We start from the raw sequence: 25,849 nt of genomic DNA, 5'->3' as shown, positions 1-25,849 counted from the left end.
ATTGTTCCATGGAGCCTGCTGCTGGATCAGTTCAGTTTGCTAAGTGTAAAAAAAAATGAGGCCCAGGCAAACAAATGCCCCATTCCCTGATGTAGCTAGCATGCTGATTCGTAGCCAGTTGACCTGTGAACATGAGCTTTTATTCCCAAGGGGAAGTGGTAGGGAAAATGCATGTCAGCTTTGAAGCTTACACTCACACAAGCAATTCAAAGCATATTTTCAGTTGCTGCTGTTGTGTGTGTGAGGTATATGGTCACAATATAGACAGGGGCAATACATTGACTTTTTGAGATTATACAGCGGAACTTCAGATTCCTGTTGAATAGGAAACTGTTTTGAGCGTCAGTTCTATTGACGGATGCTAGAAATTTCATTCTCGTCTTCCCTGTAAAACATTTCTTTCTCCTATAAAATATAATAGACAACTGCTAGTTTATTCTGAAGTCATCTTCCTTCCTACCACTGTTCTAGTGACAGCTGAATAAATGTATAGAGCACAGAGCATTCTGTGTATATAATAGAATAAAAAGACTGTATAATAATGTTTTTTCTGTAACTTACAACAAGGTTTCTGCCTATATAAGAATAGAGAGTTAAATTTTATAGGTTTTGATTTTCCAATAATTTAATTCATATTTCCTTACTAACATGCACATAAAAAGGATCTTTATAATAAGCAAACTTACCTTTTCACAGAGAAGCAGTCAAGAAATTCAAATGACAGGTAGTTTATTTTAAAACAATATTTTGTTTTAACTTTCAAATGCTGCATAGGTTTTTTTTTTCTGGACTTTAACCAGTAGGTGGCAGTGAATTGAATTAGCCAAAAAGCAATCTTGATATTTTTTTTTTTATCTTATCCTATTTCATTGCAAAATCTGGTCTGTGTGTGGCCAGAGGGAATATTCTGGATTACTTAGCAATCCAGTACTTTCTGAAGAATGCTGTCTTTTGTCCATTCTGTTGCTGGTGGTTTTCCAAAAATAAGCCGTCGAGGTTTGAATGACTGCAAACTTACAATACCATATACAATGATGCTTTAAGAATTTTGCAGTGAGTGGAATTATATTTTTATAGCTCACTTCCCCTCATCCTGACAGAAATAAATCCTCTGAGCAAGCAGGAGGGGACCACTTGTCGGAATGAGTCAGACCCGTATAAAAGAATACCCCCCATTCTTCTAGGAAACGTGTCAGCCATCACCAGTAACTTCCTTTCTGGTGTAAATCTTTCCAAGATCAAGGGATACATGAGATTCGTATTTAATTTCAGGTTTTGATTTAAAAAATAGTAGCTGTACTCAAGCTAAAATTACAAGCATGATCTTGCCATGATGTAATTTCATAGACTGTGAGGTTTTGAACTTTTATTTGGCTTGAGTGGCAGCATTTCATCACATCAGATTCAAAGACACACAATGTATATGCCAATATAGTTGTGATTGACTCAAAGCGCCTGTGCGTATCAACTCACCAGCACACACATTTCCATGGTGATATGGACAAGAAAAGTCATCCTTCTCACAGTATCTGCCGTATACACTCCCAAGCTTGGTTTTGTGACATAAACATTTTCCACAGATACAAACTCCTCGGCCACTACAGACAGGTTGATCCTCCTGCAACTTGCAAGTTTCAGAAGGAAACTGGTCTTCGTCAAAAAGACATTCGCTGTCATCGCACTGGGGACACTTGGGATCCAGGGCTGCTTCTGCACACTGTCCTTTGTGCCCTCTGCGGTCCTCACACTGGCAGTTGCAGCTTCTGCGTATGTGGACTTTCGTGGTTTCATTGAAACCAATAGGTTTGATTATTGCATAGTTTTTTCCTCTTGTGGCATCACATGCTTTCATCACAACTGTTACATTGAAAAGAACCTAAGTTTCAATGGAAAAAGGAAATATGTTTAAATCTTTGGATGCTGACAATTCCAGATTTGGTAATATTATTTGAATCAAGAGTGAGCATCTTAGAGACACAATATTTACAAATCACCATGAATCTCTTTCATATGTAGGTGAAGAACCCCCTTTTAATTCCATTTTTTTTTACCTAACTGATTAATTAGAATTAAAGGAAGCAACAGTTGCTAATGGCCTGTAAATCACGATGTGTCTATTTGTCCTCAAGTGTTTGTGCTGCCCCCTTAGACTTCTAGAGAAGTCATTCCAGAACTAAAAAATGTACAGGTGAGAATTAATAATTAGTTCTTTTATTCCTCCTAGAACTAAGTTTATTTTCCTGACAGTTTTTTCTCTTGTTCTCTAATTCCCTGTTTTTCCATAACATGATTGATTTAATATCTATATTTTCTGACTCCATCTTCAGGTGCTCTGGCAAATCAAAAAGTTCATGCACACAGATTATATATATGTATTACATTAATTAAATTCCAACTTTGAAAATAACATATTCTTGGCTTCTCAATTGGAAATTATGTAGCGTGAAATAAAAGACCTACACTTAGGCTTTCATGTGCAGGACATTTGAGTTGTATTTTTCACATCAAAAATCAGTGCAGTTGGTGTTGGTTTGTACTCAAATTGTTTGTACCTCTAAGAATTTTAAGGATTCACAGATGTGTAGAATGATGTGGTCACTGCTATTATGACTAGTAAAAGAAAACTGCTCCCAGGAGTCAAAGTGTTTATACTATTTAGCTGAAGGGGATATAGTCAAAGAAAGAAAAACATGTAAGAAAGAAAGTAAATCATTGCTATAAATTTGAGTCTTGAAAGACTTTGTTTTTCAGCAGTTAGCTTCGTATTAGATTGCCACAAAACTTTTCTATAGCATAAATCAAGTGTGTATTATATAAACTAGTATATGATGTCTTTTGAACAATATCCAAGGAATAATTATAGAGGAAACTACAGAATTAGAAGCTTGTAATAATTAATTAAAGATACACGGTTTGTGGGCACAATCACACACCCACAGCTTACAATGTTCCCACGAGGAAAAATTTATTCTAACCAAGGAGGACAAAGTGTTCTCTTTGACTTAATCTTAGAACTTTAGGACTTTGAAAACTCCTTCCCAACACAGGATAGAATTAAAAAAAATAAAATTGCAGAACCTTAGACTCAGAAGGAAGAAAGATTTGAAAATGTCTTACCCATGTCATTCAAGTACAATTGAAGTAAGTGATGTTTGGGAGTGAACCTCACCTCCCCTGCCCTAGGACCCTGCTGAGAGCACACTTCACAGAAGTGTGGCAGTTCTTGGAGAATCACTTTCTCATCTGGTCCTGTCTCCTGATAATTCTGAAACTTGGAGTTCTCCTCTTGGCATCCCAACCCTTTCTAGTTATTATATAATATAAATGGTGCCATCCCTCTGATTTGAATACTTTTACAAATTTCTTTATTTCCTTCTTGAGGACATCACAAAGTGAAAGATTTTGGAATTCTTAGCTTTCATCAACTGTCGCATACTTCCTGTGGCTACATTCTATTTCATACTCTGAAAAGATCTGAAATTAAAAACACTTTGTCACTAGTATAATTATAGATACTGCTCTAAATGATGTGATTTCCTCATTAGACCAATTGTGACACAAAATATCTTACTACTAAATTTTAATAAGTGCCTAAAACAATACATATTTATGTTAATTTGAAAATTTGAGAGAATAGGCAATTAAGAAGAAACTTTGAGAAGAGACAACAAGGCTTTAAAGTTGAAACAAGACTCTTGTAGTTAGTAGTAAATGTTTCTTGTAGTGGTTTGAGTTTTTTTTTCATGAGAAAGCAAACCAAATGATTTTTGTTAAACAATAAAAAGCACACCACCACGTACCTCATCATTGCTTGTCACATTTCCACATCCAGTTGCACCTGGTTTTCTGGCCCCATCTGGACAGATTGCAGTGATGTTAAAATAGATGCCATGTACCTGGTTTTCCACCTGCACTTTTACTTCTGAAACGAGTTTCTGAAGAAACATTGGTTTTTAATTACATAGTGCTGTCGTTCCTAGTATAATCAATAAAGCAGACTCATGCACATTATGTCATTCTAGATTTAATATTTAACCTAATCAAAGCGTATATCTGGAAAATAATGAATAAATTCTACTTCCTCCTAACAACCCAGTTATATTAATACGTGTAAGAAGTACTGAATGATCAGCTGTGTTTAAATGGCTTGATTTTCCACACGTCCATGATGACACATTTTAATCACTTACAGAAATATCTCTCTTACCAAGTGTTGAAATGATAATTTTAAAAAATCATACTGCTGATATTTAATGATGAAATTTAAAGAAACATCTCAAAGCAAGTGAACTTTGACGATTTAAAGCAGGGAACATGGTTTTGACAAAAAAAGAAACATGAATTTCAGATGCTTTTGACCATCATGAGAAGCTAGTATTTTATAAATATAAACTTGAAACATATAGTTTTGTGGGGGTAGCATTTCTAAACTGTGGCTATGCACAGGAATCCCTAGGCAAACACTGTCCTACAAAGTTCTCTAAGAAGGGCTTAAGGTTTTTATTTTTTTCAAGTTTCCATGCTTGCCTGCATCCGTAATGTTTTTCTAAGCTTAATTCTAAAGCAGGAATTCTTACGGGGTACAAAACCATGCATGTATTTACACTGTTATTCATAGGCTCATTCAGTAAACATCTACTCTATGATGTCATGTAGTGGGCACACACAACCTTCTTCCATCACAATCTTTCAATTCCAAAGGATACAGCTACTTTAAATATATTCTTTAGATGTACATGCATTTGGTCACATAAATTCAAGCCTGGCACATGCAAAAATCCTGAATTTGTGTTTATAAACAAACATACAGAAATGTGAAGTATGCCATGTGTAAGGAGAATGGGTTCTAGCACCATGTGGATGAAAAACTTCCAGTGGCTTCTACTTCTTTAGTTAAGTAATTTTACTTCTTCAACAGTATCTTGATAAGGATATAGACATGCATTGATGAGAAATTGATCTTGGAATTCTGATAGCAAGCCCTCTAAAAATGATGCTTTCTTCAAGTTCATGAATATTGTCTGTGTAGACAAGACTACTTCACACACACACACACACACACACACACACACACACACACACACGCACAGTTTTCTCTCTCCAAGAGCTCATACACTGCAATATCAATAATTCTGAAAAACTAGGAGAAACTTTCTTTTTTAGTACCATCTTTTCTCACCCCCATGCTTAGCCTTAGCAATGATAATTTATATTACATCCCTGTAAATTCATACAATCATTTTAATAGCATTTTAATAGCCTTGAGGCAAACTAGGAGAAACTTTCAATGGTGTAAAATAATGTGTTGATTGTCAGGTCAGGACATGCCTTCCATATTAACATGCTCAGCCTGCCATGCTTGCTGTTCCTCTAAGATCTCAAACCACTTGGGCCAATGTCTTTGAAGTATTGGGTGAAGACAAAAATTCTACAATATTTTCCATTCTTGTGCTTTTGGAAATCAAGGTTCTGACAAAATGATAAACGTCATCATTCCTGTCTAAAAGCTGTTAGGACAGATGCTATTTCATATGTAAGAGATGTTGGGAGAGAGACTATTTTTTTCCTGATGTATATTCCAATGAATTGTGAATTGCTTCCTTTGGGCTCTGAAAACAAATAAAATTCTAAAAGAACTTTGAAAACATACACATATAAAAAATAGAATCTTAAGGAGATTAGCTGGGTCAACGTTTTCATTGAGTTCATTGATATTCTTCCACTGCAAGGTTATACAGAACCACAGTGGGCTATGGTAATCACACATCTGCACAAGAATGTACGGTCAAACAGTGCTGTCTGTATTTACTGTTGGAGACAATGTTTCACTCCTAGCTTCCAAAGTCTGACACAAAGGTTTAAAAAAGTTAGATGTGGTGGTATGTGTTTATAATCTTGGGACTCAGGAGGAGGCTAATGCAGTAGGATCTGAAGTTCAAGGTTGTACTGGGCTACCCAACAGAGAAATAGGAAAGAAACCAATTTATATACTTTGGAATAATATAATGGAGGCACACTGTAGTAATTGAAAGGACTAATTGCATAAATTCCCTTTTCATTTGGATGACTCTTAAGAACAAAAACTACTGATAGGAATGAAGTATGGATATGTTTTGCTTTGCTTTTTCTTGATACAAAATTCCATGGGTCTAACATTGTTTTTAAAATGTGTATGGATGTTTTGCCTGCATGTATGTAAGTATGTGCAGTGTTGATAGAGGTCAGAAAGGGGCAATGATGGATCTCCTAGAATGTAGTTAGAAATTGTTCTGAGCCACCACTTGGGTGCTGGAAACTGAACTTCCATCCTTCGGAAAAGCATCAAGTGTTCTTAACCACAAAGTCATCTCTTCAGCCCTAGAATCTAACGTTTTTTAAATGATAGTGAGAGATGTATATCAAGGTATCCATGTTTATTTCAATCTATGCAGTTTTAACACATTGAAAAAAGAATCCTCTGCAAAAAAAAAAACACCTAGCAAGATTTTCTTTAAAGAAGAATATACTTAAACAGTTTCTTCATTTTTCTGTCCTGTGCCTGCTCCCTGCCTCTCTGCTTTGAACCCAAGCTGCAAACAGGTGCTGCCTGAAGACAATTAACAAAGCAGCCTGAGGTTTTTCACGGCTCTGCGGCTGGCTCTCTCAACACTCTAATTCTACATGTCAGGCAAGTAGGCAGCCAGAAAATCTGGAGAAGTGAGACTTTATAACTGGCCCATAAATCCATGGAAGAATAAAGCATAGTTTTTGACACCCTGTTTTAAAAAAAATCAAAGAAAGAAAGACAGGCCATATCACCCAGCTGGAAGCAGCTGAAGCATAGCATAACACCTGGAATTTCATCCTGATGACTCTGCTGATTGGCTGTGTGAAATATGGTTACTCTGCTTACTTCTTTGTTCCCACGAATATACAAATGGGACTACTAGTTGCTGCCTGATAGGTCAAGTGTGCAGATTAAGTAAAGTTATATATAAAAAGTGACAGATATGAAAAGTCAGCATTAGTATATATTAGTATATTTTTAATGGAGATTTTTAATGCAGGAATGATCAGTTTGAGAAGCCAGATGTTCCCTTAAAACTGCATGCATCTATTCTTTAATGGACTGATGACAACATACAACCAGTGATCCAAGAGGACAACTGGGACAGGAAACTTTGGCATGTATTGATAAACATGATATTTGACTGAACACTATAATGACTGATCATGGAGATCCTTACAAAGCCCTCTTAGTAATCTCTATATCCTAGAGATACCATTTACTGCTGTACATTATTCTTTAAATAACAACATGGTGGTTTTTCTTTTGTTTTGTCATTAGATTTATGACGTGGGAAACTATCCAATTTTTTTTGTGACAAGCTGATGACTCACTGAATTTTCAATTTGGAAGGAAACTTGGATGGCTGACCCAATCTTGGTTCACCTGTCCATGGGTCAAGTGAGGCACATAGGAAAGAATTGGCTTCCAAGCATCAAATACTATTGCTGGTTTGTGGTCCATCCAGGAGTAACCCCAGCTCTAAATTCCCAGTACTGCATATTTTCTGTTACCCCCTGCAAGATGCAACAGTATTGCTTTGTACCTTGCCACAAAAAAGTTGACTTGGAGAAAATTGTGTAGACTGTACATACATACCTTGTAGGCTTCTACTACTAAATTGTTGAGATTTGCAGCTTTGGATTCTATCTCACCAGCAATGGCACCAGGCAATAGGGGTAGAAGGTCCTGTAAAGACATGTGAGTCACAGGTGCATAATACGATAGTATCTTGTCAATAGTGAATAACCAAAAAATTAAACATTTTGTAGCTATCTGGAGGGCAAGCCATTGTATGAACGAAAAAAAACTGACAGAAACCACAAGCAAGCTAAGAGAGTTGCCCATGGAGAGAACCTAGAAGCATCAGCGTGTGTCATCTTGTGTGTAAATGAGTATGTGCACGTATCCTGAGTTACATGACCTCATATCTAATTAAAGTTAGCTCAGCATTTCCTATACTATCTTTTTAAAATGAAAAGAGTTATGGGGGCAAATAAGTTGATAAAGTTCTATGGTTATTTTCTCCACTTAAAGATTCAAAATGTACACTTACAAATTATTCAGAAAGGGCCTGCACTTTGCAAATACTTTAGTATTTATAATTGGCATTCCTAATTCTCCTTTAGTTACTAACAACTGTGTTCCCTTGGGACACAGTTACATGTTTAATATAAATACTATTCTATGGAATGATAGTTTGGGACATGCTGGACCGGATGGAAGGTTATAGTTAAGGTGTGAGCTTCATGGAGCTGATGAGTAAGATTCTGGGTGTCTCTTGAGAGAACTTTAGAATGAGCAGTGACTTCAAGGTCTACCTGAGAGGAAGTTCATCTGACCAGAGTGGGGAGTGATGAGGGCATCATATTTCACATTTCTCATTCATTTTTCTTCTTATAATCATCACCAAGTTCTTATGTGTGCTAACCAGACTTGGACAGGATGTATTGGAAATGTATAAATATACCACTGATTGATTTTAAAGTTACTGTGTCTAACTCTCACTGAACACTATCATAAATTGTTTCTGAGATAGTTTCAATTCTTTTTCTTTTCTTCTTTTTTTTTTTTTTTGTTTGTTCTTCGAGAGAGGGTTTCTCTGTGTAGCTTTGGAGGCTGTCCCAGAACAAGCTCTTGTAGATCAGGCTGGCCTGGAACTCACAGAGATCCGCCTGCCTCTGCCTCTGCTTCCTGAGTGCTAGGATTAAAGACCTGTGTCACCAACGCCTGGCTAGTTTCAATTCTTAAGGAGCAATTTCACAAAGTACCATACACACGACACAATGCCTAGGTGCTGTGAGGAGGGACACCTGCAAAGATTTCACTCTGGGGAACACTGTCATGGACTATTTCCCTAAGAAAGTGACATAAGAGTTCGTTCAAAGGATACGTGAGAGCTAAGCACTTAATGATGGATAATGGCTTCTTTGGGGTGGGAGCAGAGTAAGAACCAGGCCACCCAGGAAAGGGACAGCCTGATGAGTGTATGTGCACAAACAATTGGAAGCAGAGGAGGAAGGACTAGTGCAAGGCAGGAAACAGTCTAGGGAACGAGGCTGGAGAGATGGACAGAGGACACAAGGTTTCCTGTGTCCTATGAGATAGCTCCCAGCGCCATTCTCACCCAGAGAAACACGATTTATAAAATGACACCTGTCAGAGTTGCTGACGGTAGGGGTACCTGGCACTGAGCAGAACTTGTCAGCCCAATGATTCTGGCTTTGCACACAATTCAATTAATAATAAACCCGATTTTGTATTTTATCAGTCAATGGCAGATTTACAAAGGGAGGGAGAAAACGATACACACACGAAGAAACAATAAGCAGTAGAGAAGCAGGAGGCAAAAGACACCGAAAGCTGCAAGGAATTTAAAGGTCAGCTGTTAACCTTTAAGGTTAAGAGCCAGGGATTTGAGTCATCAGAAAACCAGACAAACTTGTAACCACTCTAAATGTTTGCTCATCTTAAAATGAGCATGTTCACAATACTGCCCTTGTTCCGTGTAGCTAAGAGGACTGGAAGAATTGCTGTTTCTATGCTCAGCGTCTGAAAGTTGGTAGGTACTCGGCAAACAGAAACTGTTTGTGCCATTATCCCTGCAGTTTGCACCATTCGGTTTGGGCCAGAACTAACTCAAGTGAATGTCAATTTGTTTATGTTAAAAGATGATTCCTTGATATATGGGGAACCAAGGAATATAAGTTTCATCATAAATTTCAAACAGTGATACACTTAAAGTCCAATTTTCAGATGACAATTCTGTCGTCAGGTATGAGGTAAACACGAGCTTTGTGGAAGATGAAATTGAGTTTCAGCAATTTTTTAATGAAGTCAGAAAAATGTGGCTGCTCAAAGGGTTTTACACAAATATAAATGAACAAATAAATAAATAATGGTAGAGCGGATGGGCACCTGCAAGAAGTTTAAAACAGAGTAGGATGAAGTAGCAAAAAGTCATAAAGGAGATGAAGGCTGAGTGAATAGAGGACAATTGTGGTATCATGATCTCATGGAAACAAGTAACAGAGCATCTTGGAAGAGACACATGGAGAAGCTTGTGAAAGAAAGCAGTGCTAAAGGGACAGCACACTTTTTATTGTGAGCTATGCGGCACCTCCAGATTGGTGTTGCTGCATAACATGTCCTTTGCTTATACCAAAGGGCCTGGGAACCACAGAGATATTTCTTTTATGCACAAGGTATTGGCTGGCTTAGCCACTTCCATGGCGTCTCTTGGTCCTTTGCTTCACGATCTAGACCAAGGCTAGGTGTGCTGGTGCTGTTAAACAAACAGTGCATCTACACTATGATTCCTACACCCAAGGCTCCTGTAAAATCATGGAAGCAGGGGCAGAACAATTGTAAGGAAGGAGGGCAAGGATGCCTGCTTCAGATGTCTTCTAGATACAACTGTGAAGCTTCATCTATGAAATCTCAACAAGACCTGCATAATGATGATACCAGTCAGCATACCAACATGGATGGAAGCATGTTTACGAGGCTCCCCACCCTTAGATGACAAGCTACAGGTAATCAAAGGCTACAGAAAGAGGGAGCATCACTTTTCTCCAGGGATGAGTCCCTTGACAGGTCTTAGTAAATTATCTAATCCCAAGTCGGACCTGAATACATGTATGTAAGAGCAACACTAAAACATCAGGGTATATATTCTGTATTGATGCATATATTCATATTCCATATGTATGTGTATACATTTAGCAATAATAAGATAACATTATGAATTTGAATAGGATTTGGGGGCATGTGAGGAATTGAAGAGAGAATTAAAGGGAAGGGTGGAAATGATACAAATACAGTGATTATGCATGAAGTTCTCCAAAAAATTAATAAGAGCAGACAACCACTGTTTTCCAGTTTTAGCCTGTTTTAAGGACATGGCCATGAACAAGCAGGACTTGTTCATGTACAAGCAGGATTTCAGACATGAAGGGGACACAGTTGGAGTATGATGTACTTCTCATGTAGATGGAAATTTCCCATTGTTGTTACATTCAGTACCAGCTTAGTAATTGTATATTGAATATGGTTTTCACACAGCTTTCAATGCCCACATGCCATGGCCCTAGAATGTCACAGACTCAGACAGAATTTGCATCTAAATACTAACGTAAGATACTATAAAGTTCACCTTGAGACACTTTTATATCGACACAGTCTATCAGAATTCCAGAATGCCCACCCCTGCTTCTGGAAACTGCCTCACTTTAACCACCAATCCAAGCATTTTAACATTGATGTTGCAGGCGTGAACTTACCTTGTACCAATGAAACTGCTTTCCTTGAACTGCAAAAATGACATTTATGTTGTTGTCTATTAACTTTTCAGAAAGTTGGCCTAGTGATGGATGTTCCTGTAACGGACAATGAAACAAAGGGGAGAGTGAAGTTCAGCAGCTCAGCCTCACACATTGCCAGACTTTTAGTATGAAGAAACCGCGTAACTTAGACTAACATTGAGTTTACTTGTTTATGACAGTCAAGGAGCATTTAAACTCTTTGGGATTACCATACCAATAACAATGAAGTCAAGATGCCTTGCAAGCAGAGCTCCATAAAGTCTACAACTTAGAAAAGTAAAGAGGGTCAAATTCACACCATAAAGTGAGTATCAGAACCTTGTTGTGTCAATGCTGGACTGAAAATGACATAACTGAAAGATAGTATAATACTCAAAAGTAGAGACATGCCAGTGACAGTGCATTCTGAGGTGAAACTCAGCAGATTTTGAAGTGTGTTTATACGTATCAATTGTGTATACACATATACATCTATGCACACATTTGTGTGTCTATGTGTGTGTGCATGTGTTGATTTGACTTGTGACATAGCATATATGAACTCGTTAGATGTAGAAGCCTCTGTGGCTTTCACTTGGATAACAGAAGCTCTCAGCTCTGTCCTCTAACATGTACCTAAGATCCACCTTCTGCAGTCTCTGGTTAATTAGAAAGATGACAATAGTACATTAAATTAGAAAGATATATTCAGTAGGTTTTTCAAAACTAATAGCACTCCAGGGTTTCTATTTGAGCTTCTTATGCAGGGTGAAGATTAATGACCTCTTATTATTACACTTTTTTTGGTTATATGATGTACTGTGAGCCATTTTACCTTGGTAAATAAAATGAGAAAAGGTAAATGTAGCTCTTTTGTGTGTGGTGGTTGTTAGAAAGCTAGGTATGGGTTAGGAAAGGAAATATAGTTTAGTTCAAGAACAAGAATGCAGCTCAGGGTTCTTGCCTAGAGCACAAAAGATCTTGGCTTCAATTCTCAGCAAGGTCCTTCCTCCTCCTGATTGATAACTGCAGAAGTTGCTATTTACTGTTATACAGTAAGGCACAGCACCATTATTGTTTTCTTTCCATAAAAACTCATCTAGGAATTAATTGATTGTCTCAAACAATAGCTTATACTTACACATCCCTAGAGGGATGATGTAAGATTCTACTTGCTTTGTATGAGCAAAAGGGTGGTATGACTGAGCCTATCTAGCTTCCTGGAGGCCAAGGTCAAATTGTTCTACAGTTTACCAGGTGTCTTAGTTAGGGTTTCTGTTGCTGTGAAGAGACACCATGACCACAGCAACTCTTATAAAGGAAAAACATTCATTTGGGGTGGCTTATGTTTTCAGAGGTTTAGTCCATTATCATGGCATGACAGGATGGCATGCAGGTAGACTTGGAACTGGAGAAGTAACTGAGTGCCCTACATCCTGACTTGTAGGCAACAGGAAATGGACTGTCTTACTGGGCATAGCTTGAGCATCTATGAGATCTCAAAGCACACCTCCACAGTGATACACTCCTCCAACAAGACTACACCTACTCCAACATGGTCACATCTCCTCATAGTGTCATTCCTTTTGTGGGCCATTTTCTTTCAAACCACCATATCAGGTTACATGAGGTTAAAGCCACCAATGCTAATCAAACTTAGTTAACATATCTGTAATATGAAAACTATATGAATTTAGTAATAAACCTATGTTAACTAATCTTACTTATATACAATGTTCTGTGGCTTGCACTTTAAATTTATGCATATGGACAGATACAGCCTTGCTTGTTAAAATTCTGCTAGGGCAGCAAGTGTGTTTTCCATTAAAGCAAATGCTTAGCATACACGAGGCCCTGGGCTCAGCCTGCAGGAGACGTCATAGCAAAAGTCTGCCTGTATTTGTTTTTATTAGTTGCATTTAGATGTGATATGAAACCAATTCATGAAAAGGCCTGCAAAGTGTTAACACATGGGTTTGCATAAGAAAAATTCTGCCCAGAGCAATTCTTAGGAATGTAATTTTAAAGTAATAGAAAAAAATCTTCCCTAAGTATAAATTCTTCCAGTCAAATTCCTATTCCTGTTCCTAATAAAGTACATGACCTTAAAATAGATTTGTGGCAGTTTGCGTAATACCAGTTAAGCTACAGGGAGTAAGTAAAAAGTAAGGCAAATCTAGATACATTGGGAATATTATTTTAATAGTAACAGTTACTTTTAAAATATTTTTTGACAAAAATTAGTAACAGCTTGCCAAGAAGCACTCATCTTACTTTTAAAAACATTTCTTTTAAACTAAGAAAAATAGCCCATATGTTTTTAACCAGTTTATACTTAATCCACCCAAATATTTAAAGAACAGTTGACAATGTTCTTTAGGAGTCTTTTAAATTTCTTGTCCACAAACAGGAAGTCATATTAGACAAAATTACGCGAAATTCAAGTCTAGAACGTTCATTCTAGCTTGTCAGAAGAGCGTTGAAAAGATCCATCAGACTTCTAAGTTTAAAAGAACATTTTTTTGCCCCTAGAGAGAAATCTGTTTTAAAAGAAAAATCCCAAGTACCTCGAGACAGATTTTTTTAGATTATAAATGTCTAACACATGTTTAAATAAACCACTGTTGACAAGTGGCTATGGATTAATGGCCGTTCTTGAAGCCTCCTCACCTCTCCTCCATGAAGCACTTTATCTCTTAAGCATTTTATCTTATATGTCCTTTTTTTCTGCTAGCAGGGGAATGCACTCCCTCCCAGCCAGCTGCCCTGTTCTGGTGATGTCATGACTCCTCAAATCTAGCACATATGCCCTCCTCCCTCCACCTAACCCATTATATTGCTTCTCCAAACTCAGAAAATAATTAATGGAGATAAGGTACATTTCAGAGGCAAAAGGGAGAAGGGAAGGAACATGCCAGGAGCAGGGCTAAGTGATTAAGCTTGTGGGGAGTGACTTATAAATGTCAGGAGGGAAGAACACTTTCAGTCAAAGAGATTACTCTTTGGGAAGCACAGTTGAATTATAACAATATGCATGGTCAAGGGAACAAAGAAAATGTTAAAGAGTCTCTTAGTTTAAGTAAAAATTAATTGAAGAGGTTATGGTAAGTTAGAGTTTGTAGTACCAAGAACTGTAATAAGATATGGAAAACTTCAGTTTTCAGTGAGTTTATGTTTTAAAGGAATGAAACAGACTAAGTGTGATAGTGAAAATTTATTTGGAGATCAAAACTCGAAAGACACATTGTCTGTCTACTTCTGTCTCAACAGCCTGGGTTTTAAGAACGTGGTAGATCCTGGTAATGACATAGGGCAGGTTGGGCAGCAGTGGGGCTGCCAACATTTGGGGCTGAACATCAGATTGTTTTGAGAGAATCTGTACAGGGTAACCTATGAAATACGGACTGTCGTATGCAATACAGGATGTGAAACATAGTGTTTGACTACCCACTAAATGGTAACACCCCTTTCCCCTGCCATGATAGCTAAAATGTCTTTGGCATGGAAATGTCCTCTTAAAAATGAAATATCCCATAGAGAATCAAGAACTGGTGCTCTGGACAGAGCAATGATGCTGGAGCGACATTTTCCAGCTCTGCAACTTGCAACTTTGCTCTTAGTTTGGATCTTAAATGTTTCTCAATAGCCCACTTGGTGGAAGCCTGGTCCACACACTGTGAAGCTAGGGAGTGATAGCAGAACCTTTGACTGGTGGGGTTTATTAGAAGTATTCAGGCCACTGGGTCATGCCCTGGGAGGAGACTCTGGGCCCCTGGCCTCTTACCCTCTTTTGCTCCCTGGCCACATGTTAAGTAATTTTGCCACCACAGTCCCAATGTGATGGGGACAAATGTTCATGGGTTACAACCTCCCAAACTGTAATTCAAAATAAGCCCTACCTCTTTATAAGCTGATCATCTCAGGTAGGTGTCATTGGGAGGGGATGTTGATCACACACTATGTGACCAGGACACAGTTTTAAGCTATCTGGGGTCCTTTTTCCAAATGATTAAGTCATATAGAAATACTAGTTTATATTTCTGAGAAATAGAGTGGTTCCCTCTCACATAAATGAACTGAATAAAAAGTCTTTGCTCTAGGATTCTGTAATTACTGAACCCATACCAACGGTGAGAAATGGCCTAGGTCCTGATGTCCCACTGACTGACCCCGAACACAGGGTCTGTCATGGAGTAGAGTGGGATTATGTTCAGCTACTGATTATGACCTTCTTTACCCAAGAGAAGAAAAGCATCATCCCTCCTTCTTGGCTGTGAGGTTGTACTTCCAAAAAGTAAAAGGACATGCACAAAAGGACTATGTAGTAAAAGACCATTTTAAATAAAAGATGCTGCCAGTAAACACTGTAGGCATGCTCTCACATGTGCTTTGGTGAATCTCCCCCACTTATTAACCCTGTTCCCCTGGCTCCTGGGGGTGGTTGAATTTATCTACTCTAACCCAAACGCTGTCAACTGTAATCATGAAACTCTACTTGGTAAAGAAGGGCAAGGACTAACAGTCTTTGTAAGCTTCTCAAAAAGAATGGGAATGGATGTTTTCTGCTTAAATGTTTTAGCACAAACATTTAATTTAAGCAAGATAGTTTGTCCCATAAACTTGTAAATGAAATTTAAATGTTCATGATCTTAGTCTTTAGACATTAGTTGAATCCCTTTTCAGAGGTTCTATAGAAACAGAGCCAGACTCCTGTGATCCTGGAGTAGGTGATTTCTGCATACAGCATTTGCTTTCAATTATGAGTAAGCTCAGTTAGGTATTGCTTGTAGAGATCATTTCCTGGCTGCTTTTCTGAGAACACATAGAGCATTCAAATTGGGTTCATAAAATGACTGAAAAATATTCCTAGCATGTTTGCAGTTTAAAGCAAATAGTACAGTCAGCTGCTATCAAATGTTTTGTTAGTTTAAAAAAACCCACAAGTTGCAACAATATTTGTTAAAATTTCATACAGGCTTCCAGCTTTCTAGAAGTATTTAAGAGTGCTACAGCATAAGTATTTTTATTAATGCTTCCAGGACACACAATGAAAAGTGAAAAGATGTTTAAAACTTTCTAACATTGAAGAGTCCATTTCTTAATCAAGAGCTGCAAAAATAATTAACAAATCTTTACTAAAATATTACAAGTCTTTGCTTAATTGTCTGACATCACTATGAGTTATAAATGCCTTCGTGACTTTGAAATTTCTAAAGAAACGCGACTTTAGTAAAAAAAAGAGCACTGAAATGTAATAATTCATAAAAGCTATTAATTCATGTAGCTAAGCTATGAATTAAAATAATCAAGTATGTTATTAACCTTACTTTCTTCATTAGCAGTTATAAAAATGCACTTTCATGACCAATGGAAAGCTTCACAGATTGCATATTAAGCAAAACTTTGTGAGAGGAAGAGCAAGAGTTTTGAATATCTTTCCACGAAGGGAAGCATAAATCTGCAGGAATAGTGAATCTCCTTTAGCAGTTGTACATCAGTCATCTAAGATGCTGACCCAGTCAGCGGCTACTTTATCCCACTGGGCGTTCAGGGAGAGGAATGACAGGTGGAACAAGTGGTAAGAAGTTCTTTGTAGGTGTGTGAAAGAAAAGTAAAGAATCGCTGACTAATAATGGGGCACATGAAAGCCATGAAGAGCATGAAACACCAAGTCTGAGCAGGAGACACTAGTACGTCTGTTTGCATTTGTGTATTCACTTCCTGAGAATTTGAACTGCCCATTGGCCAGGTTCACTCAATGCCTCCACACACGTGTCTCCTTTCATTATGGTTGAAGATCTTTGTATAATTCTTGGCTTTTGCTAAGGGTGGGATTAATGGGAGGGCTCTGAATGAGGTTGACTAATGTGGCAAAATTGGATGGGGAAACAGAATGGACTTCTAGGTCTTAAGTATTATATCTTTTCCATCACCAACAATTTTATATTAACCTCTGTCTCTTTGGATATAATGCCATACTTTAAACTGACATTATTGCTGGGCAGGTTTAAGCACTAGGTGACTACTCATGTTTTGTTATGACATTTAGTGTAATGGAAAAAAAACACTAGAAAATAGATTTATTTAATAGTTTAATGCCAACAGCCTAGAGAGAAGTTATCTTAAATCTTCTTTTATAATTCAGATAAAACCAAGGTCTCTAGGTTTATTCTTCTGTAGGTAAAGGCTACAGTGTAAAAGTTTAAAACTGAAAACACACCAGGAAAACCATCTCCCTATTTCTTTACTTTTTGGTTGAGACACTTTGGTAAGGTGGTTAGGAATATAGATTGAAATACAGTGGATCCCATATCTACAGTTAGTTTAGTGGCTTGTAGTCTTTATACATATTTAACTTAGCTTTTCTAACTTTTAGTATTCTTGCTACTATATAGAGTTGTAATGACAACTGTATGCAATGTGTTTGCAAAGATACTTTCAGCCGATGGATTCTCATTGTGATTAGTGTGGGATTACATTGATCTTACTGAAATTGTTGTAACTCAAAAATATAACTCTGATCCCTGTGATTCAGACACACAAGAGACATTTAATCATTCATCTCCCTTTATAAATACAAAGACCAAAGTCTTTGGGTCAAGAAGTCTTGTATCATTACTGGCATTGATTTCTGGAGATAAAACTAGGAAGCAGAGTGTTTGATTCCTTGCTTAACTGTAACAAATTTAGAATTCCATCATAGTATTCATGAAAAGAATGGGGAGTGTTTAAAAAGCAGGTAGATAGATAAATGCCTAGAGATGGGGTCAAGATAGCCTGAGACACACCAAGCTTCAGAGTCACTCATTGCACATTTTACATATGGCCATATAACCAAAGAGTCATTATAATGCACTAGATTGTTTTTGGCCATTGTTGCTAGCAACAAGAATTGTCAGCAAGGGGATCCTTTAAAATACAGATCTGGTGTATCTTTAATAAAGGTTTTCTTTAAGTTATTATCAAAGTGAACTTCTCTTTGATTTACCCAATAAATCACAGGAATGACATGTGCAGAAGTCATTCCTCTAAATAGATAGAATAATGGCCAGGAACACAAAAGATGGACATGATGCATTGCTTGTTTTCCTCATATCATAATAACTCAAATGAGGTTTAAAATTCTATAAAAAATATATAAAAATTACAACTTATCCCCACAAGGTTTTTTAGTAAAAGCTAGGTCTAATATCATGTCAACATTTTATTTTTTGCTGAAAGATTCTTCCCTGGATGAGCCACTACATCCTTTCAAATAAACTGATGAAGAGATGATGTCAGTAACTTGGCAAGACTTCAAAAGAATAACAGGAATCATACCATTGTCATTTCTCCTTTAAAAAGCTTCCCTCTGTCTCAAAATAGAGTAGCTCCTCCTGTCTCCTCTTTCAAGCCAAAGAACACATTAGACCTCTACCCTAGATTAAATAAGGCCAAAGTAGAAAGAAAGCCAGATAAGAAATGAGTAACTAGAAGTGAAATGTAGCTGCATAGGAGAGAATTAGCAAAGAGAAAGTTGCCCCTGGAGTTATTCCAAAGCCTGAATTTTAAATATGCTAAATATTGAATTTATTATAGTTTATTATTTCATTTTACTATATTATTTGAAACAGTCTGATGTGCCCAGGTTGGTATTGAACTTGCAATTTAGTCGAGGATGACACTGAATCTCTGATCCCCTTGTCTCCACCTCCTGAATTCTGGAATTTTAGCAGGTACCACCATGCCTAGTTTATGTGGTACTAGGCAATGAGGTTTGTGAACTGAGAAATTTGCCAGCTTTATTCAAAACATTTGCAAGTAAATGGCTGTCAACATCAGACACAAATGATACTTTGTTCTTTTTTTTCAATATCTGCAGTTAGCTAATGCTGGGGAAGATGTGATGATAAAAGTTTACATCTAAATACATGATTCAAATCTTATGCTAACCTCTAGGGAGCAATTCAGACAGGATTCGTCTAACAAGCAGTCCTACACAAAGATGTGTTACAGAGGGAGGATGAGTGATCTGGATACACAAAGCCTGCCTTGTTTTATGCTTTCCCCTATGATCTTTATTTAGCTTATTTAGTACTATATTCTGAAGATGCCTTAGACCAATTCCATTTTTTCTTATCACTTCTTTTTCTATTTATAGATATCAACCTCATAGAACTAGTGCATTTCTACGAAAACAAAGCCATGTTTTTGTTTCTTTTCAAGGTCCAAATCACTTGAAAATTAGATCTTGTGTCACTTTATTTCAAATATTCTACCATTCGTAGTAGCTAGTCAAAGAATCTGCAACTAGACAATGTCAATATCTTTTATCCATCAACTTTCTTGAGCGGCAGCTATACCGTACTGCTCCATAGGTGTTGATTCCTGGCCCATCTTGGTTCTACATCTTGCTTTTTTTGGTAATTTCCTGGCATAAGAATGGCTGAATGGACAATTTAAACTTTCATTTTAGCCCAGTGAGTCATCACAGCTAGGAAGGAGCTGTTGCTACATTACCATGGTTGTAGATTTGACGTAGACATTGTTTTTCAGATGGCAACTTCCGTCATTTGGCACCACTATGCCTGCCAGTTTGCTATCAAGAGCAAGATGTGATGTCTGGTCTGTCATCACCAGCAGCAATCTTTTAGCTTCTTTTCGCCATCCAATATGACTCTTAAAATAAACATGTAATTAGACCCTGTACAATGACATGGATCTATCTCACTGTGGTCTTGGCCTTGAGTAAAGGACATATTCCAGTTGACAAACATTAAATCAGGATGAATGAGGTACTGTCTCTAAAATAGCATGCCCATGTATTGACCCTTTACTCCCTCACTGGAGGAATAATAAGCCAGAAAACATGACGGGAATGGGACAACAGGCTCTTTCTGACTTTTTCATGGGGTATGTACGAGCAAAGAGCATCCCATTTGCTGAACCTTATCTTCTTTCTGTTACCCTTTCCCAGCTTAGCCCCCTATCCCAACATATACCAAAATGAATCCTAATAGTGATGAGAAATGAGATCTCTTTTAAAAAAATATATTCTTCTATGTTCTTCCATGATACAACCAGAACATAAAACCCTTACATCCTCTGCTACATCTGAGAACCCAAACACTCAGCATGCAAAACTTCTTACCTCACAGACAGCAGCCTGGAGCATGGCATCGAAACCTCCTTCAGGAGTATCTATGTTTCCAGAGATCTTTTGTCTGTGGACTGCTTTTTCAAACTCAGTGATGTTTTCTGTCAGAGACAGCACATGGATGTATCCGTGGGGAGGCATACAGTCTAAATTGTAGTCACTGTGTGGGAGAAAGAAGTGCAAAATCTACTTTTCTATGCTTCCTTAAATTTCTCAAAGTACCACTAACAGTTGCTATAAGAAGGAAGGGTTTTTTTTTGGATGAGTAGGGAATTTTAACAACATAAAAATCTATATGATTAGTGAGTTTAAGGTTGGTGAAGTTTGTCTGTGAGGAGAAAATAGAGCTGTAAGGTTGATGTTCAAAAATGAAGAAAATCCCATGTGTTTCATGATTACAGGAGAATGAAACACTTTGGTATGCTAATGAACACTGAATTTTAAAGAGGAACATAAGAATTTGTAATTTCCTATCACAGTTGGGCTTGGAGCTGATGAGAAACACATCCAGGGAGATAGTTTGTAAATCCAGCTCAAATAGCATATTACTTTTTTTCTAAAAAGATATCACATTAATTTTGAAAGTGATGCTTGCTGTGGAATTATTAGTGAGCAGTACATGTATGAGAATAACTTCGAATAGCACTCTTGCATCTCAGAAAGAGACTCATTCCTCAGGTGGGCTCTCCTTCTAGGAGATTGTCCAAGATGTAACCCCAAGCTCTCAGAAAGCAGAGGCTGGAGGATTCATGAATTCAGTGTCAGTCTGAGCAACAAAGTAATCCCTGACCTCAGAAAACCACAGGAAATGATAAATAGCAATTAAGAAAAGACTTCACAAAGACTTGTAAAAGGTAAACCAATCTCACTTTGTGTGCGTAATAGTAACTATTTCTGCAAGTTGGAAAGTGTAGAATGAAATGATTTGCACAGTTTATAGAAGCAGAAAGTATCTAAAAAGAAAATTACTTATGGAACAAGAGATTTATAAAGATATTTCTGTGAAAATTCAACAGGTGACACTGTATGAAAACTTGCATGCTTGAAGGCAAATGCTATGTATAATCAAATTCTTATTGCTTGATCCTTGGTCTTTGAGGCAGTTGGCTACATCATTAACAACATAAATATATACCATCACAATACAGTAAGATATCAGTGTAGCATTGAGGTGATGAATACTCTAAAATGGGGCAAACCTAAATTCAACAAATTTGGAGCAACCACAAAGGAGGGATATAGAATTTCCAGAGGTATTCATATTCATGCTCGCCTCATTGTTGGAAATATATACAGGATTACTAATAATAGGTTAAGAGTCTTTTGTATGACAAAAAAGTGAACAAATAATATTTGAAGGAATATAACTTAAAATCCAAGCTACAGGCAAATATTTCCATACAGGAACAAGGATCCTCCTGAAATATTTTTAGATTTTTATTTAATAAGACAATATTTTGAAACATGGTAAGTCTATAAGAACAAACAACATGAGATTTTTTTAAAAAGAAAGATTCTTTTAATACTATCCACATGAAACATTAGCTACCTGCACTGATTGTGGATCCTTTCTGGGTGGATGCTAATGTAAGGTGAAACAGTTTTATCCACGTACGAGCCAAAACCAAGACGGAAGTCACGGGAGAAAAATGCCATTTTTTTGGATAAGTCATTTCCAACGGAATTCAGTTTTTCTATATTATTGTGCATTGATGCCGACACATCAACCAGATAATAAAGATCCACAGGATATTTCTTCAGAGGACGGATTTTTAACATAAAATTAGCTTCAGCTCCTAATACAAAGAGAGAAAAATATCACATAGTCTTCATTTACACATCTTAGAGGTCAGTAAGTAAATGACATTTTCAATTGCATTTGGCATGTGCACATATGTGTTAAGGTCACATGACAACTTGTAGGAATCATAAACAGTACTGAGCCGCTTGCCTTTGGATCTCCGAGATTGAACTCTGGATGGTCAGGTGTGGCAAGCCCCTGTAGCCACTGAGCCATCTTACTTTCCTCATCGTTAAGATCCAGTAGTGGATAGAGGCAACTTAAGCAGAAAATGATTGTTTGGGCTCACAGATCAGAGGATACAGCCCATTATCATGATGGGGACCGCATGATAGTTGGGGCTGCAGCAGCTGGATGATTCACTTTTTCTCATCTTTGTAGACCAGGAAGCAGAATGCTACAGAAGGAAGCAGAGCTGTGTCCAGCTCACAAAAGGCTATCACTCCCCCAGCCATATCCATCCCAAACAGTGTCAGAATCTGGGAACCAAGTGTTCAAACACAAGAACCTTAAGGGACATTTCAGATCTAAGTTACAACAATGCATTTATGGCAATTCTAGAGACAACAAAAAAAAACAGACCAGCTCAATACAAATATAGGAGAATTCATGTATATAACATGAATTGGTCATCACTCTCAGAGCTAGGAAAGCACAAAGCAGAAAAAAAAAAAAACAGCGATCCGTCTGAAAAAGGAACAGGCGTCTGTGCTCAGGGAATGGTCTGAGGCAAATCAGAAAAGGTCTTTTTAAAAAATGACCTTTTACTAAATGTAGGTGTGAAATCATCCTTCTGAGGCAAGATGCCTTTATCAGTGACATATGAACCCTTTGGTCCTTGACAGTAAATGAAACCCTTTGAGATAATGAACATGAATGTACATTATGAATCAGCTGATGAGCTTCTTCCTGTTGGTTAGTGGGTGAGACAGTGGGTCACAGCAGAAAACCAGACATGCCGTATTGAAGGTGTGCAGATTATCAGTTCAACTCACAGAGAGGGCTCAGCAAATGTATGAAGATCACAGAGGCCAGGTATTGGCCTTGAGCAAATTAACTGGATTGGAAGAGACAGTCATTCCCACAACAGGTACAGAGTTTCTCAAGGGCACCTGTTTGCAGTTCAGGATATTTAGTTCTTGGTCATATTATGATTTGACGTAGGATCTGGGTTATTCATGTAGACCCTTCAGATTCTGGGTCTGAATAAGATATATTGGGAAAAGTCACCACTTACAATTTGTGAATTTTTTCCTTTAAAATAATAAATCGAATGGTTTTGGGTCATTAACTATTCACCCATGGGGAACATTTCGATTGTGAAATATTTTATAAAAGTAAATTACAATTTGTATATCCACATAGTCAGTAGGATGATACACTTATTAAAATATTTACCTAATCGATGAATTATTCCTGTATTTTCCTTTAAATTCTTATACAATTCCAATGTTGTTCAATCTGAACTATCTAACCTATCAAAACAGCAATGCTTTACTGGCAGATAAGACCAAATAAAGAAAAGGAAGGGTGTTCATTCATTTCCAGTTTCCTGCCTGAGTAGGAAGCTGTGTGGATGAAATGCTCCAAGTTCTGCATTCCAGAAGTTTAGAATGAAAAGTGAGCGAGTGTAACTCACCCTCACCCATTCTCTACCCCCCCACCCTCACCCATTCTCTACCCCTCTTTAGGAGCTGGGCTGCTTCCAGAGAGCATTTTCTCTGTTCATCTTTTGGCTCTGTACAGAAAAGTACCAGTAAAGAAACATTCTGTAATTAAAGTGGATAATTACATGCAGGAAGACATCAGAAACTAGTACACAGGACCAGATTAAAAAAGAAAAAGAGCGTAGTTCATGTAGAAGGGCTTGACACATGGGTCAACATTTAAGGAATAGATAAATTGTGTGGCTTTTTTTTTTTAACTGTTGACTTGGACATATTGCTAAAGGCCTTAGGCATTAGCCACGTGGTAATTTTATCTTGGTGAATCATTGCAACTTATGATGACTCAGCCTGACATTGAATGACTCTCTGTGTTTTTACAGACGGTGCTAGATGTCGCAGTTATTCAGCAGATTGTGCATAGGACTCAGCAAAGGTACAGGACGCTGACCTCAGTGAAAGACACAGTTTGTGCAACATCAGCAAAGGCATCCTTGGGGGCCTAAGCTACTGAAGGTACTCCAGACACGGGGACCTGTGCTGACACTTGTTCACAGCCTAGCCAGCAAAATTTCCTTTCACTGGCTCAGCAGATGAGAGGCGATGAGAAAGTCCTGGAGGTTACTGTGACAGGATCCTGGGTTGCCTAGATGCTGGCCTTAGCACAGGTACCTGGGTCAGTTCTCAACATGGGCTAAGACCTCAAGTGGACAATTTGTCATTTAAAAATAAACGTTTTCATACTTTGGCCTTTTAGTCATTGCACAAGAGAACAGAAATTGCTACTTTTACATTTCAAGATTCCAGTGAGGTTTTCCCAGTTAAGGGTAGATAGCCCTTACACATAAAAATAATTAAATTAAAAAGAATAACCTGATGCATTTCTAATTAGTGGTAAAATGCTATTTTCAAGGTGATTTTATCTAAATAATATTACTTTTTCAGGGTTAGGATGGTTTGGATGAGAATTGCCCCCGTGGGCTCACATGTTTGAATACTTGATGTCTAGTCAGTGGAACTGTTTGGGAAGGACTAAGAGGTGTGCCCTTGCTGGAGGACATATGTTACTGAGGGTGGGTGCTGTAGTTGACCATAGTTACTTATATCCCTTTGCCTTGAGTGTTGAGGAAAAGGGCAATGATTGATTATGTTGCTGGCATCTTTCTTTACCAGTCTCACAAAGAGGAAATCTTAGACAATGAAAAGTGAGTTTCTGACTGTGCCTCAGTTTCTTTCAAGTCCTTGCAGCTGTGGCACATACTCTTCCTTGTCTTCATCAACTTCTATCTGTGGAGCGCAGGTGACTGTGAAGAGGATACTGGGGTGTGCATTCATATGAGTATCCTTAAAAATATCGTCAGATTCTCCTGCATGGAGGTCCCTCTTGTGTGTGTGTGTGTGTGTGTGTGTGTGTGTGTGTGTGTGTGTGACTTAAACTACATTTTCTAATTAGTTTTAGATCCCATCCTCCACATTAAACAGTCAAACCACTAAACATAGTTGATAATCAAGGCCAACCATGTGGAAAAATGGTTATAACTGACTAAAATCTGGGTCTGACCATAATATTTCCTCCTTGCCATTTTTTTGTTTTCTTAATGAATCTCTTCACCTCTTGTCTTATCCTCTTCCACTGTTAATTGTTGTTTCAGACAAGATCTCACTATGTAGTCAGGTTGGCCTCAAACTCTACTCTTTCTGACTCTCCCCTCCCTTGCTTGGCTTTTGTAGCGTCTTGCCTTCTCTCTTTGCTGTCCTTTGCAGTGCTGCTTTCCCAAGGTCACTATACCACGGACTCTTTCTTTTAAAAACTCAAAGCTTGTATACATCACTGCCTGCTTAAGGTGCCCAAGTAGCTGATCATTGTGATCGAAGCACCTCATCATGTTAATTCCATCT

At 37.7% G+C, this 25,849-nt stretch overlaps 1 protein-coding gene across 2 annotated transcripts in view; it reads right to left on the bottom strand.

Moving 5' to 3' along the window:
- Positions 1-25,849, bottom strand: part of Itgb8 (integrin subunit beta 8) — an 81,161-nt gene that overhangs the window by 10,747 nt on the left and 44,565 nt on the right. For both annotated transcript variants that reach the window (XM_005084467.4, XM_013123946.3), the window contains 7 exons: positions 22,035-22,281; positions 20,480-20,645; positions 19,849-20,007; positions 11,329-11,424; positions 7,646-7,735; positions 3,801-3,935; positions 1,474-1,876 (listed from right to left, as the gene is read on the bottom strand). In XM_005084467.4, coding sequence (XP_005084524.1) covers positions 1,474-1,876; positions 3,801-3,935; positions 7,646-7,735; positions 11,329-11,424; positions 19,849-20,007; positions 20,480-20,645; positions 22,035-22,281 — 1,296 coding nt within the window. The remainder of the gene's footprint in view (positions 1-1,473; positions 1,877-3,800; positions 3,936-7,645; positions 7,736-11,328; positions 11,425-19,848; positions 20,008-20,479; positions 20,646-22,034; positions 22,282-25,849) is intronic.

This window comes from Mesocricetus auratus, unplaced genomic scaffold (genome assembly GCF_017639785.1).
Source record: "Mesocricetus auratus isolate SY011 unplaced genomic scaffold, BCM_Maur_2.0 Super-Scaffold_15014, whole genome shotgun sequence".
Taxonomy (NCBI): domain Eukaryota; kingdom Metazoa; phylum Chordata; class Mammalia; order Rodentia; family Cricetidae; genus Mesocricetus; species Mesocricetus auratus.
Note: the sequence above shows the minus strand (reverse complement) of the source record. Positions and strands in the feature narration are given on the sequence as shown.